General features: G+C 51.8%; 1 protein-coding gene across 11 annotated transcripts in view; it reads right to left on the bottom strand.

Moving 5' to 3' along the window:
• The window catches only part of DNMT3A (DNA methyltransferase 3 alpha), a 136,738-nt gene that overhangs the window by 46,151 nt on the left and 77,503 nt on the right, over positions 1-13,084 (bottom strand). For all 11 annotated transcript variants that reach the window (XM_066378714.1, XM_066378724.1, XM_066378718.1 and 8 more), the window contains 2 exons: positions 5,921-6,191; positions 27-70 (listed from right to left, as the gene is read on the bottom strand). In XM_066378714.1, the coding sequence (XP_066234811.1) occupies positions 27-70; positions 5,921-6,191 (315 nt within the window). The remainder of the gene's footprint in view (positions 1-26; positions 71-5,920; positions 6,192-13,084) is intronic.

The raw sequence follows: 13,084 nt of genomic DNA, 5'->3' as shown, positions 1-13,084 counted from the left end.
CCCTGGGGGTTGAGGAAAACACTTGCCTCCATTTTCATGGATTCGATGTTGGTCTCCTTCTGCTCTTTGCCTGTGGAGAGGGAAGAACAAAGGGGCTGTCGGCAGAGTTACAGGGGTGGCTCAGAAGCCCCACCTGGTGCCTGGGGTGCCTGCCATGGGGACAGAGGTCCTCCACCCATTAGCTGTTTATGTGTCAAACCTGACGACCCACCGTGTGCCAGGCACCATGCTGGCCCCAAGGACTCAAAGCACTGCCAGAACGGAGAAGGCGATGGCACAGGGCTGGAGGCCCAAATCCAGACAACGAAAGCCAGGGCTGTGGTTCCTGGCTCAGTATCCCTGTCCTAGGCACACAGGAGAGGTCATCTAGATCAGCTCCTCTCAGTCCCTCCCAGTCAACAGAGAAGGGGCCAGACTGCATAGCCTCCTGGAGTGGAACATGTGCTTCTATGTGTAGAGACCTAGGGGGGAGCAGTGGGGTACAGGACCACTGGAGCAAGACTCTGGTGAAGCAACTTCATTTCTATGAGACTCCGTTTCCTCATGTGGAAAATAAAACTGCTGGAGATCATTTCTAAGGTCCCCCTGCAGTTCTCAATATTATGGTCCGTTATTAATATCTGCCTCTGGAACCCATTCCCCACACCCCATTCTCAGGTTCCTGAGCTCGGCCTTAATTCTAGAAGACTCAAATTCCGACTGTCTCGATAAGATCTCTGTAACTTCTCCTAGCCTATTTCCTCACTGAATTAATGTAGGTAATCCTAAAATCTTTAGGTTATTGGGGATATTAAATGCCTAGAACGGCTTGGCATATACTAGGTGCTTGATAAAAGTTTTGTGTCCCCTTCCCTAAGGCAGTCGTTAGTTCCCTGCTCCTCTTCAATTTCCTCAACTGGGCCCTGACTCCAGTTCCTAGAGGGGAAGGCTCCCCAGGGACAGAGGCCCCAGAGGGCTGTCTTTAGGAGAGCCTATCCTCTCCTGTCCTGCTCCTGGCCCCACGCCAGAGGGCAGCCACATTCCATCGGAGTATCCCAGCCCTCCGCCCTGGTCATCTCAGGGTCCACACCTCCCGGAGGCCGGGTCCCAGGCCCAGGGAAACCAGCAGTGGTGGGGCCCTGGCTGTGGGGTTGAGTTCATTATGCCTTCCTGAGCTTCCTACAAGAGGTCGGGGGAGTGAGCCCTCCTCTTACCTGGGCCCCAGAACTCCCTTCTCTGAAGCCAAGAGCATTGAGTGTGGGCACAAAAGCAGGAAGGTCACTAAGGCTGGTTCATGGTAGCTGGGGGCGGGGAGGGAGGAGGGCAGAGGCGGAGGGGGACACAAAGAGCCAAAAACGGAAAAAACAGCCCCTACTTCATCTCCTGGCTTAGAAGCGGAAACCAGCCACAGCACCGAAGGCCTCGGAATCCTCAGCACCCGAGAGGATGTTTCTCTCCCTCTCTCTCACCGGAGAAAGCAGGAGATATTTGTCTGCATCTGCCCCAGGCAGGGGCCAGGGCAATTCTGGGTTACAGCGACCCAGAGTCTTGGGGGAGGGGGTGCAGGGCCCGCCTGCTGGACCCCGGGACTACGCGTGGGGCGTGGCCGGCCCTCCCGCCGCAGAGCTGAGCTGTCTGCAGAGGGTCCGAGGGAGGAGGCTCGAGTGTCGCGGGCACGCAGGGGAGCGCGCATGTCCTCGCTGACGCTTTATACCCAGCAGGCCTTTTAAGGTTCCTCTCACTCCAATATGTTTCCTTTAGGCCCCCTTGTCTCACCATTGCCCCCTCCCCAACGCTTCCTGCCCCCCAGAGAGCGGGGCTCCCCGTCTTGCTGCCAGGGACCCCTCCTCTGCCCCAGCGCCTCCGCGCTCAGGGAGGAGGCGCCTGCCTGGGGTTGGACTTCAGCCTTAGGGCCTCAAACGTTTCCTATCCAGAACCCTCCATGACATTTCATTCATGGGAAATCATTTATTCATTCTAACTAAAGGAAAGCAGCCACTGAAAGAAAGGAATGGTCAGGATGATGGAGGACTCCTCTAGCCCCTAGATATCTGCCGATGGGGAAACTGAGGTCCGGGGAGTGGCGTGACTTTCTGCCAGAGCTGAGAAGAACTGCTCACTTTATACTGCGACACTTTGATATTCCCCCTTACATAATCCCCGGCCTCACGCTCCCCCAAACTGAATTACTTTTCCTTATGTAGTTTCTAACGGCCTTCTTTCTGGAATTTTCTCCCAGACGGACTCTGCGCATGCCCAGTTGAGTGATCTCGTACACCGCACTTGAGCAAGCAAAACAACAGACTGCGCCGCCTGAGAATGCCGCACTTGTCTGGATCAAGGAGGGTCAGCTGCTCTCTCAACACTCCCTCCGCAGTCCATCTGCTCCTGGCCCAGACCCAGGGTCACGGGCCGGCCAGGTGGCTGTGTGCCTTCCAGGGTGACCCTAGGGGCATCTCCCGTCCTAGAGGTGGCAGAGGCTAGGGTGTTTCTAACACTTACCTCTTGGTCTGGGACTAGACTCAGCGGGGGCCACCCTAAAGACCCCTTAAAATGAACCTGAACCCCTGCATCTCAGTGACAGAGCTGGGGCCAGGCTAGCCCCAGAGGGCAGTCGCTAGTCCAACACCGAGCACTCAGTCTGAGGGGAGAGGAGCTCTGGCTGCCCCTCAGGGGGTCCTTCACTAGTTGTATCATGCTGGGTGGGTAACTGAACTCTCTGAAACCTCAACCTCCTCATCTGAAAAATGGGGTAAAAGTCTTTTTCTGTGAGTACAAAGGTTAAAGAATACATACGGAGCAGGCTTCTCAGACTCTGCTAGGCATTGAAATCATGAGGATCTCTTTAACCTGGAGGCTCTGGTTCAGCATTCAAGGGTGGAGCCTGCGAGTCTGAATTCCTAACTTCCCAGGCGGTGCCAGGAGATGGTGGACCACCCGGACAGCGAAGATATAGAGCACTCAAGACATTCCGTAAAGGAAAGCCACTCGACCACCGTTACTGCCAGCATCATGATGGCAGTAGTGCTGGGACCACAGGAGCCTCCTTAAGGCCACCACCTGCCCGTCCAGGTGGCTCTTGTCCTGATTACTCATCATCGCCCCCGGTCCTCCTCCTTTCTGCTGGCTGTTCTCTCAGGATCTGGGGCTCCTACGGTGCACACGGGAGGGTGCCCGGGCCACAGGAACTCTGCCTCCAAGCCCTCCATTTTTCCTGTGGAGGACCCAGTGAGAGGGGTTCCAGGAGGGACAGATGGAGTGCCCTGAAAAGAAACCTAGGAGGGGAACTGAAAGGAGACCACAGCCCTGTCTCTTCCTCCGTGGGGGCTTCATCTCCTTCCCCAGAAACAAGCAGCTGGGTCTGTGTTCTGTGTGGCTGACACTGGAATGGTGGTCACGCCTCCAGTGGGCCACTGCCCACCCCTCTCGGTAACCCCTCCCCAGTCTCGGCACCGGGCAGTTCAGTGGCCCTCAGGGGTCCCGCCATCATCTCCACTGTCTGGTCGCTGCAGCCCCTCAGGAGTGCTCTGAGGCCAACTTGTGGAGATCAAGGAAACTTGGAGCATCTTTGCCCACCATGCCCAACACTAAGATTCTGAGGAAGATCCACCCAAAGCAGAAGTCACCCGTGAACCATCATTCCTCCCTCTCCCCTCATGTCCCTGTACTTGTCCACCTCTGTCCATCTCTGCTGCCATCTCGCTCGTCAGAGCCAGCCTCCTCCCCTCTGTGCCTGCAGCAGCTCCTAAGACACTCATCCTGCCTCCTGGCCCCTCTGTTCATTCCATTGCAGGATCCAGATGGCAACTGATCTTTCCAAAATGGAAAGCACATGGTTTCCCCCTGGGAGGGTGGCCTCGGAGGCTGCCCTGGCCTTGTGTGCTCAGACTCCCATCTCACACCTCCTCCCCTGTGCTCTCACTCCAGCCTGGTGGGTGTCCGGCTCCCTCCCACCTGGGATCCCATCTACCTGTTCTCACCCCTTCCCTGCACCACCCCTCACATGGTAAACCCTAGCTCATCTTTCAGCTTAGGTGTAACCACCCAGGCCAGCAGAGTTCCTGTTATAGTTCCTCACAGAACCCTGTTTCTTTTCTCTTAGAGAACTCATCTCTGTGTCCAGTCACCCCCTTTTCAGTGTGGATTTCTCATTAATGTATGTCTCTCCAGCGGACTGTAAGGTCCTTGCAGGCAAGAACCAGGTTTTTGTTCATGAAGGTTTCCCCAGATCCTGGCAGAGACCAAAGGGGTGTTTAATAAATACTTGTTGATCTACTGAAGAAGGAGCTCCTGAGAACACACCGAAATGGGGACAGGGAAATCCCAAACCGAAAGCAAACCCCCAGGGTGAGAAGCAGCCTTGGAGCTATGGTTCCATCCCACCAGCCTGGGCCCTGGGCAGCAGCTGGGTGCGAGGTAGCGGGGTCCCAGGGACCTGGGAGTCAGCCAAGCTCTGCCCCTGGAGCCCAGCACATTTGCTGGGAAAGGCGGACAGGTTCTGCTCTCGCAAACCTGGCCTTTTAAACAGGAGGGTGGTAGCTACTGCCTCTGCTTTACCCCACTCAGGCACCTTGAACACGCCCACCAAGTGTCAGGACACATCCCAGGAGGTGCTTAGGTGAGGCTAGGAGCCCTGGACAGGTCAGGGCTGGCCCTCTCAAGCCCACTGCGGAATAAAGGGACAGTGGATGGGCACACCAACTCCGAAGCCAGACGAGGACAGACTAAATCCTGAGTCTGCCACTTACAGGTTTGGGATCCCTGAGCAAGTCACTTCATTTTGCTAAGCCTCAATTTTTTTCCACCTTGAAATGAGGATAATATTTCCTCTTGAAGAAGATTGTTTGGAGGAGTAAAAAAAACAATGAACACAGAGTACCTCAAAAAATGCTTTGCACATAGTAGGACCATCATAAATATCAGCTGAATAATAAATGCATGAGAAATATTTTAAAATAAATTTGGAAATCTCTTTTCTGGAGATGTTTTCTCTTCTGCATGAATATTAGGTTTGGATCCATGTACAATAAGCTATGCCAATTAATCAATTTACTCATTCCATCATACACACTTGGAAGGAAGACTTTTTGAAATTAAAATGCACATATGCAAAACAACCTGGCAGGGCCCTGGGAGGATCAAATGTGATAATGTATGAGGAAGCGCCTCGTAAACTGTGAAGCCCTGTACAAATGCTAGTTGTGCTCATTACTAACATGTTTACAGTTCAGTTGGCCCCGAAATCGCTGGCTTAACCTGAAAGAGAAAAGTGGGCAAGTTTCCAGGACTCCAGGGCCCTTCTTCCCTTGGGGATGTCCTGGGCTGGGCAGTGCACTGGCCACTTGCCCCTCCCCCGCCCAGCTCTGTCACAACCAGAGTTTGGTCCCGCCATGTAAATTGTGGTGGGCTCAGGGTATCTGTCTGGGCAAGGCTCACTGAGCTTCTAATGGCCACCAGGGCATCTGCTGCCCAGAGCACCTGGGCTGCAAACCCAGCGGTCCTTAAGAGATGCAGGCCTAATGAGAGAGTGGGCCAAGGGAAACCAAGGTGAACAGCCAGTTTGATGGGTGGGGGTGGGCCTAGGGGGACATGGTTACAGCCATCACCCCAGTTCAGCAAACACTGGCATTCTGCAAACCTGCTGTTGCCAGATCTAGTTGTTGTGTTTTTTTCCCCAAGAGAAGCCAAAACTCCAGCTTTTTATGTGAAATGTCTTGATTTTTAAACATTGGCAACTAATTTTTAAAAATGTTTAAAATACTATGTGGGCCAAATAAAACCTATGTGCAGGCGGCATCCAGCCAGGAGCTGCCAAGGCACAACCTGGACAGGGAGACCTTCAGCTGCCATGCCCTGCCCACGCCTCCACAGACCTGCTACCCGCAAGTCTCCAGCCCTCAGGCAGGTCCAAAAGAGGCTGCCCCTTCAGCCTGGGACTCACCCTCTTCTGCGGGGCCTCCTCGGCCATCCTTGGGGGTGCAGCAGCCATTTTCCACGGCTCTGGAAGCTTCGGGCAAGGTCTGGGCTGCGCCCTCTCCCTCTGCTGGGGCCCCGCCCTTCTGTCCCCCAGCAGGGCTCCCCTCCTCTGGCTGGGGCTCACTTCGCTTCTCCAAGTCCCCATTGGGTAGCAGCTCTGAGGAGCCTGAGTCCTGGGCCACGGATGGGGACTTGGAGGTCACCGCAGGGTCCTTCGGCATGTCACTGCTCTCTACCTGGAAGGATGAAGACATGGGAGAGGGTTAGAGCAGTGCACTTAGACTCTGTGGAGTCACTGATGCCTCTGAAATTCTGATGGAAGTTACAAACTCTCTGTCCAGACAATTTTGTTCACATAAATGTTCATGCAATTTTGCATAACATTCACATATTCACAATTTTGTTCTCAGTTTCCAGGGGTTCACGGGTCTGACCCCCTGAAGTCAAGGGGTCTATGGACTCCAGCTGAAGAAATAGAAGAATCCAGTCAGGTCTGCCAGCCTGGTTCCATGGCCCAAGCTGCACCCCTGACACACACACTCATGGAGGTGACAAAGAGCTCCCTAGCCTTCTGCAGCCCCTATTAAAAACAAATACCTCTTGCCTGACTGGTGGTGGTGCAGTGGATAGAACACTGACCTGGGATGTTAAGGTCCCAGGTTCAAAACCCTGAGATCTCTGGCTTTAGCGTAGGCTCATCCAGCTTGAGGGCAGGCTCACCAGCCAGAGCACAGGGTCGCCAGCTTGAGCCCAAAGGTTGCTGGCTTGAGCAAGGGGTCACTGGCTCGGCTGGAGCCCCCCCCCCCAACCCCGTCAAATTACATATGAGAAAGCAATCAATGAACAACTAAAGTGCTGCAATTATGAGTTGATGCTTTTCATTTCTCTCCCTTCCTGTCTGTCTGTCTCTGTCTCTGTTTCTCTATGTGTGAGTGCAAAAAAAAAAAAAAAAAAATGCCTAAGACATCCCTACTTCTAATCAGGACCCTGCCTCAGAAGATTCCGGGGCCCCCAAAGAAGCATTCCTCTGGGCCCCCAAACGCAGCACCATTCCTTCTTTCCCTCAGCTTTGGCCCTCACCAGTTTTCCCAGGTGCTCAGACCCCAGGAGAGCCAAGGCCCCAGCAAGAATTTGCAGTCTGTACAGCACACCCTCCCTAGCACATGGTCCCAGGTTCCCCTTCCAAAAGGAAATACATTACTCTGTCCCCAAGAGTTTAAAAATTGAATTTCTGCCTGACCGGACGGTGGCGCAGTGGATAGAGCATCGGACTGGGATGCAGAAGACCCGGGTTCAAGACCCCGAGGTCGCCAGCTTGAGTGAGGGCTCATCTGGTTTGAGCAAAAGCTCACCAGCTTGAGCCCAAGGTCGCTGGCTCCAGCAAGGGGTTACTCGGTCTGCTGAAGGCCTACGGTCAAGGTATGAGAAAGCAATCAATGAACAATTAAAGTGTTGCGATGCACAACGAAAAACTAATGATTGATGCTTCTCATCTCTCTCCGTTCCTGTCTGTCTGTCCCTGTCTATCCCTCTCTCTGACTCTCTGTTTCTGTAAAAAAAAAAAAAAAAAAAAAAAAAAAAATATATATATATATATATATATATATATATATATATATATATATATCAAGAATCACATTAAGAGTAATCATAACTGTCCTTAAGTGTCACTGCATGGTGAGCAAAGTTCCTGACCCCTAACCCCTTCAGAGCTGCTCAGTTTCCCTGGGAGGCTCTCAGAGAATTTGGTGATTTGCTCGAAATCACACACTTTGTGAGGACAGGGTGAGCACAGGTGTGAGGACAGAGCGAACTCTGGAGAGCACTCTGTCCTTGGCCATCTGGGGGCAAGCGGGCCGGGATATCTCAGAAGAAATGGAGGTATCTTCTTGGTGCCGAAGAGGCAAGTGTCCCCTGTGCTCAGTACTTGTCATGCCCATAGGCACCTGGCCGGCCTCTGCAACCCCATCCGCCGGCTTCATCTGTAGAGTGCCTACCCCAAGAGGGCCAGGAGGTATAAGCTCAGTAAACACGCTGTTGGCCTGCGACCTCAGGTAAGATGCTGCTTAAGAGGGTACCTCAGTTTCTCCACCTGTATTACACGAAGACTAGGCTAGATCAGCAATTTTCAACTCGTGTGCCTTAGGCGCGCTGACCTTTTTTCCATTAGATTGTCAAGTTAAAAACTGACAACAGGCCCTGGCTGGTTAGCTCAGTCAATTAGAGCATCACCCAGAAACACCAAGGTTCCATCTTTGGTCAGGGCACATACGGGAAGCAACCAATGAATGTACAACTAAGTGGAACAACAAATGAATGCTTCTCTCTTTCTCCCTTCCTCTTTCTGTCTCTCTAAAATCAATCAATATATACTCTGGTTTCTTTTCAGATCACATAACTTTTTCACCTTTTAAAATCAATCAATAAAAAAAAATGACAACCAACACAATAATAGCTGTCTGGTGTGAATGGATCAAAATTATACCTATTTTTTTTTGTCAGATCGGCAATAAACAGATTTTCGGGCGTGCTGCAGAATTTTAGTAATTATATAGTTTATGTGTGCCATGTGATTAAAAAGGTTAAAAATCGCGGGGCTAGACCAGTGGAGGTGTTTTCCTTCCTTTTTAAGTCTTTATTTAAAAAAATTTTTTTTTTAATTTTTTTATTTTTCTGAAGTTGGAAACGGGGAGGCAGTCAGACAGACTCCTGCATGCGCCCGACCAGGATCCACCCGGCACGCCCACCAGGGGGCGATGGTCTGCCCATCTTGGGGCGTTGCTCTGCCGCAATCAGAGCCATTCTAGCGCCTGAGGCAGAGGCCACACAGCCATCCTCAGCGCCCGGGCAAACTCTGCTCCAATGGAACCTTGGCTGCGGGAGGGGAAGAGAGAGACAGAGAGGAAGGAGAGGAGGAGGGGTGGAGAAGCAGATGGGCGCTTCTCCTGTGTGCCCTGGCCGAGAATCGAACCCGGGACTCCTGCATGCCAGGCCGACGCTTTACCACTGAGCCAACCGGCCAGGGCTTTTTTTAAATTTTTAAAAAATATTTAATAATTTTTTTAGAGACAGAGAGGGAGTCAGCGAGAGGGATAGACAGGGACAGACAGGAATGGAGAGATGAGAAGCATCAATCATCAGTTTTTCATTGCGACACCTTAGTTGTTCATTGATTGCTTTCTCATATGTGCCTTGACCGCGGGCCTTCAGCAGACCAAGTAACCCCTTGCTCGAGCGAGCGACCTTCGGTCCAAGTTGGTGAGATTTGCTCAAACCAGATGAGCCCGCGCTCAAGCTGGTGACCTCGGGGTCTCAAACCTGGGTCCTCCACATCCCAGTACAATGCTCTATCCACTGCGCCACTGCCTGGTCAGGCATAAGTCTTTCTTTTTTCTATTTATAAAAATCAGACACATATATTACAAAAATTCAAACCACACAAAAATGAGTAGTGTTAAGAGGTTAAAACTCCTATTTCCAGTCCTTCAGAATCATTCCCTATAGGTAAACCATTAATAACAGTTTGGCAAGTATCTTTCACAGACTTTTTTTCCTATTCACTGAGCATCACATGTAAGTTGCATGGGTACACATATGTATTCACACACTGCTCCAGAAATCTTTTTCCTAAAAGGATATCATACACTCCTACCGTTCTGCAGCTTGCGTCTTCATTTACCAGAGTGAGCACCTCTCCCATCTCTCCATCCCTTTGCACATGGATCTGTCTCATTCTACATCACAGTTGCTCAACACACCCTCTTGAGTGGATGCCCCACGAATTACTCACACAGTTCCCTAATTGTGGGCCTTTGGGCTGATTGCTTTTTGCTGCACTGAACCCTTGCACATAGAGCTCTGCACACCTGTGGACTTTGTAGGCCAGAGTCCCAGAAGTGGACTGGCTGGGGTCGAGGACCTACCTACCCATCTAAGCGTGAATAGAAATGGCTACTTCTCTCCAAGGAGCTGTACTGCTCACATGCGCCTGAAAGCCTAGGAGAGCCCTGCTCCCCTAGACCTGCCCTGCACAGCCCAGCAATCTCCCAGGTGGCTTCTCCTCTAAGGGCCTAAGACCTCAACTCTGATCCTCCTTCCCTGTCTAGTGACAGATTCCCAGAGGTGGTAGATATAGACAAAGACCTTGGGGAAAGAAAATAAAAATAAAACCTTGAACAAAACCAGAGTCCTCCTTGGACGAGGCTGCAGGCACATGGAGCAGCATGAGCGAGCAGAGGGAACTCCAGGACCCTGGCCAAGCTGTTCTGGCCGTGTGGGGCAGCCCGGCAGGCCTGCTTCCAAGAGAGAACCTCCATAGGAAAGCTGCATCTGTGTGCAGTCCTCAGCAGTGGGCAGCAGGGGAGGCTGCAGCAAGAGGCAGGGAAGGCCTCCTGCGGAAGCGGAAGCCAGAATTCCTCAACTAGCCTTGGGCACTGAGGGCCCAAGCCAGCAGAGCCTGAGGTCAAACACAGGAATGCAAGAGGCCCTGCCTCTCTCTCCTCAGCTGTCACCCCCACATGTCCGGACCCACACATTCTGTCCAGGACTCAGATGGTCTTTCCCACTTTCCTGCTCCTGGCCTAGAAGGCCTCTCCCTGGTATAAATGCTCTCAGCCTGAAGGCTTTCTCATATGTGTGAGAAAGGTCCTGGATTAGCCTGCATCAGCAACGCTCTGGGATTGGGGTGGGTTACGATTCCTGTCGCGGATCCCTTGACCCACCTTAGCCATCAAGAACCCACTCTGAGCCTCTCACTGGCCCTCTTTTTGGGGCCCAGTGTAACTGGGCAGGCCACCGAGAGGGAGGAAGAAGGTCAACAGGCAAATGGGCCAAAGCAACACTTCAAATCTTTGGGGACAAGCTGAGTGCTCTCTAAAAGGGGCATTTCGTGCCCTGGCTAGATACTTTGGTTGGTTAGAACATCATCCTGAATCGCAGAGGTTGCTGGTTCAATCCCTGGTCAGGGCACATACAGGAACAGAATGATGTTCCTCTCTCTCTCCCCCTTCCTCTCTCTGTAAAAATCAATAAATAAAAGGGACATCTCAAGTGAAAAGAAAAGCATAATCCATGGAAGCCACGGGGAGAGGCTATCTCAGCCAAGCCCACACCCTCCACCTCCACCTCCACCTCCTCTCAGCCCCCTCCTCTGCTCTTCTCTCCCCCCCCCCCTCCCGTCACCATCAGTTTGTGCCTCTTGGAGAAGAGAACTTGATCTGATTGGCCTCAGCATGGACTAGGGCACCTAGCAGGTGCTCAGTATTCCTAATTTCTTCCTGACTGCTAAAGACTAGGTCCTGCTCACACCTTTTCAACTTTGGTGCATGTCAGACATAAAAAAATTCTGGGTTTTTGGGGTGTTTTTTTTTTTTGCTTTTATTTTTATGGTTGCCTTGAAAGGAGACAGAGCATACCCTGAGACACTCATTTGTCCCATTGGGAGAAGCCGGAATAGCCACAGAAGCCCACAGCCCTTTTAGAAGGTGCCACCAGCAGTGGTAGGTGACAATTTCATCTTTCTCTGCTTCTCATCTATGGTTCTAGGGACAGGGGAGGGGACAGGACAGGTGGCAGAGGGGGAATGGCAGCAGTGAGCACCCTTACTTCTGCCTTAGATGGGTGGGCAGGGACAACAGATTTTCAAGTAAAGCTTGATCATGTCACCCACTGTGAACCTACCTATGCCCATGATGCCTCGATCTGGATCTTCAAACCCTGCCCACCACCTCCTGGGGGTCTTCAGAATTTGTTGACTTTTGCTTTCCTTCCAGGCAAGACCCCTCTACCCTGGGACAATTGCCTTCTGCTTCTCAGTTGCCTACTACCCACTCTTTGGGCTTCTCCTGTGATTCCAAGCTGGTGGAGGCAGTGGTTTTCAACAGTGGAGGGGGGGATTTTGCCCCCAGAGGGCATTTGACAATATGTCTGAGATACTTTTGGTGGTCATGTTGGGGGGGGGGGATGGACTGTTGGCTTCTTGTGCACAGGGGCCAGTGATGCTGCTAAGCGTCCTATAAGATATAGGACAGAGCTCACAATAAAGAATTATTTATTCAGCCCAAAATATCAATGTCAAACATGCTGTTGTTGCAAAACCATGGACTGAGTGTAGGGGCACTGATCAGGGACAACCATTTTTCTAAGGACAATTTTTTTTTAGGTGAGAGGAGGGGAGAAAGTGAGGCAGATTCCCGGCATGTGCCCTGACCAGGATCCCCCCGGCAACCCCTGTCTTGGGCTGATGCTCAAGTACCAAGCTATTTTTAGCACCTGAGGCTGATGCACTTGTACCATCCAAGCTATCCTTGGTGCCCAGGGCCACGCTTCCACTCTTGAACCAATCGAGCCACTGGCTGCAGGAGGGGAAGAGGGAGAGAAGGGATAGTTGGAGGGGAGAAGCAGATGGTTGCTTCTCCTGTGTGCCCTGACCAGGAATCAACTTGGAATATCCATATGCCTGGCTGACGCTCTACCCCGTGAGCCACCAGCCAGGGCCTGTAGGGATCATTTAAAAAAAAAAAGCTTTAAAAACATACTGCGGTAAAATATACATAACCTAAAATTTACCATTTTAACTATTTTCAAGTGTACAGTTCTGGGGCATTAAGTACATTCACATTGTACTTAATCAAACATCACCACAATTCATCTTCAGAACTTTTTTATCATCCTAAATTGAAACTTTGTACCCATTAAACAATTCTCCATTCCCGGTGCCCCTGGTAACCATTATTCTACTTTCTGTCTTCTAAAAAACATGTTCAAGTCTCCAGCCTACCTGCCTGCCTGTCTCTCACGCATGCAGACCCTGGAGGGATCTGTGTTCGCCCCGGTCTCTGGAGACCTCAGCCTCGCCCCCACCCCCAGCTCCCAAATCCCCAGTGGGGTTGACAGGCAGCTGGTCCCACCCTGCCCGAGAAGTGGGGATAAAGTCCACTCCAGCGCTCCCTCTGTCCCCGAGCCTGCAGCCTGCCTCGCTTTGTTTACAGAGCACTTTTGCATCCTGTCCCATTAGAGCGCTCCTCACACTGCACCTAATTATTTGTTAACTGTGCATCTCCCTCACTGTGCGCTTTGCCTCAGTTATCGTTTCATTTCTCACCCTAAAGCTCCCAGTACTATGCACAGG

The sequence above is a fragment of the Saccopteryx leptura genome, chromosome 3, assembly GCF_036850995.1.
Source record: "Saccopteryx leptura isolate mSacLep1 chromosome 3, mSacLep1_pri_phased_curated, whole genome shotgun sequence".
In the NCBI taxonomy this organism is placed as follows: Eukaryota; Metazoa; Chordata; class Mammalia; order Chiroptera; family Emballonuridae; genus Saccopteryx; species Saccopteryx leptura.
This window is presented reverse-complemented; position numbering and strand designations above follow the sequence as displayed.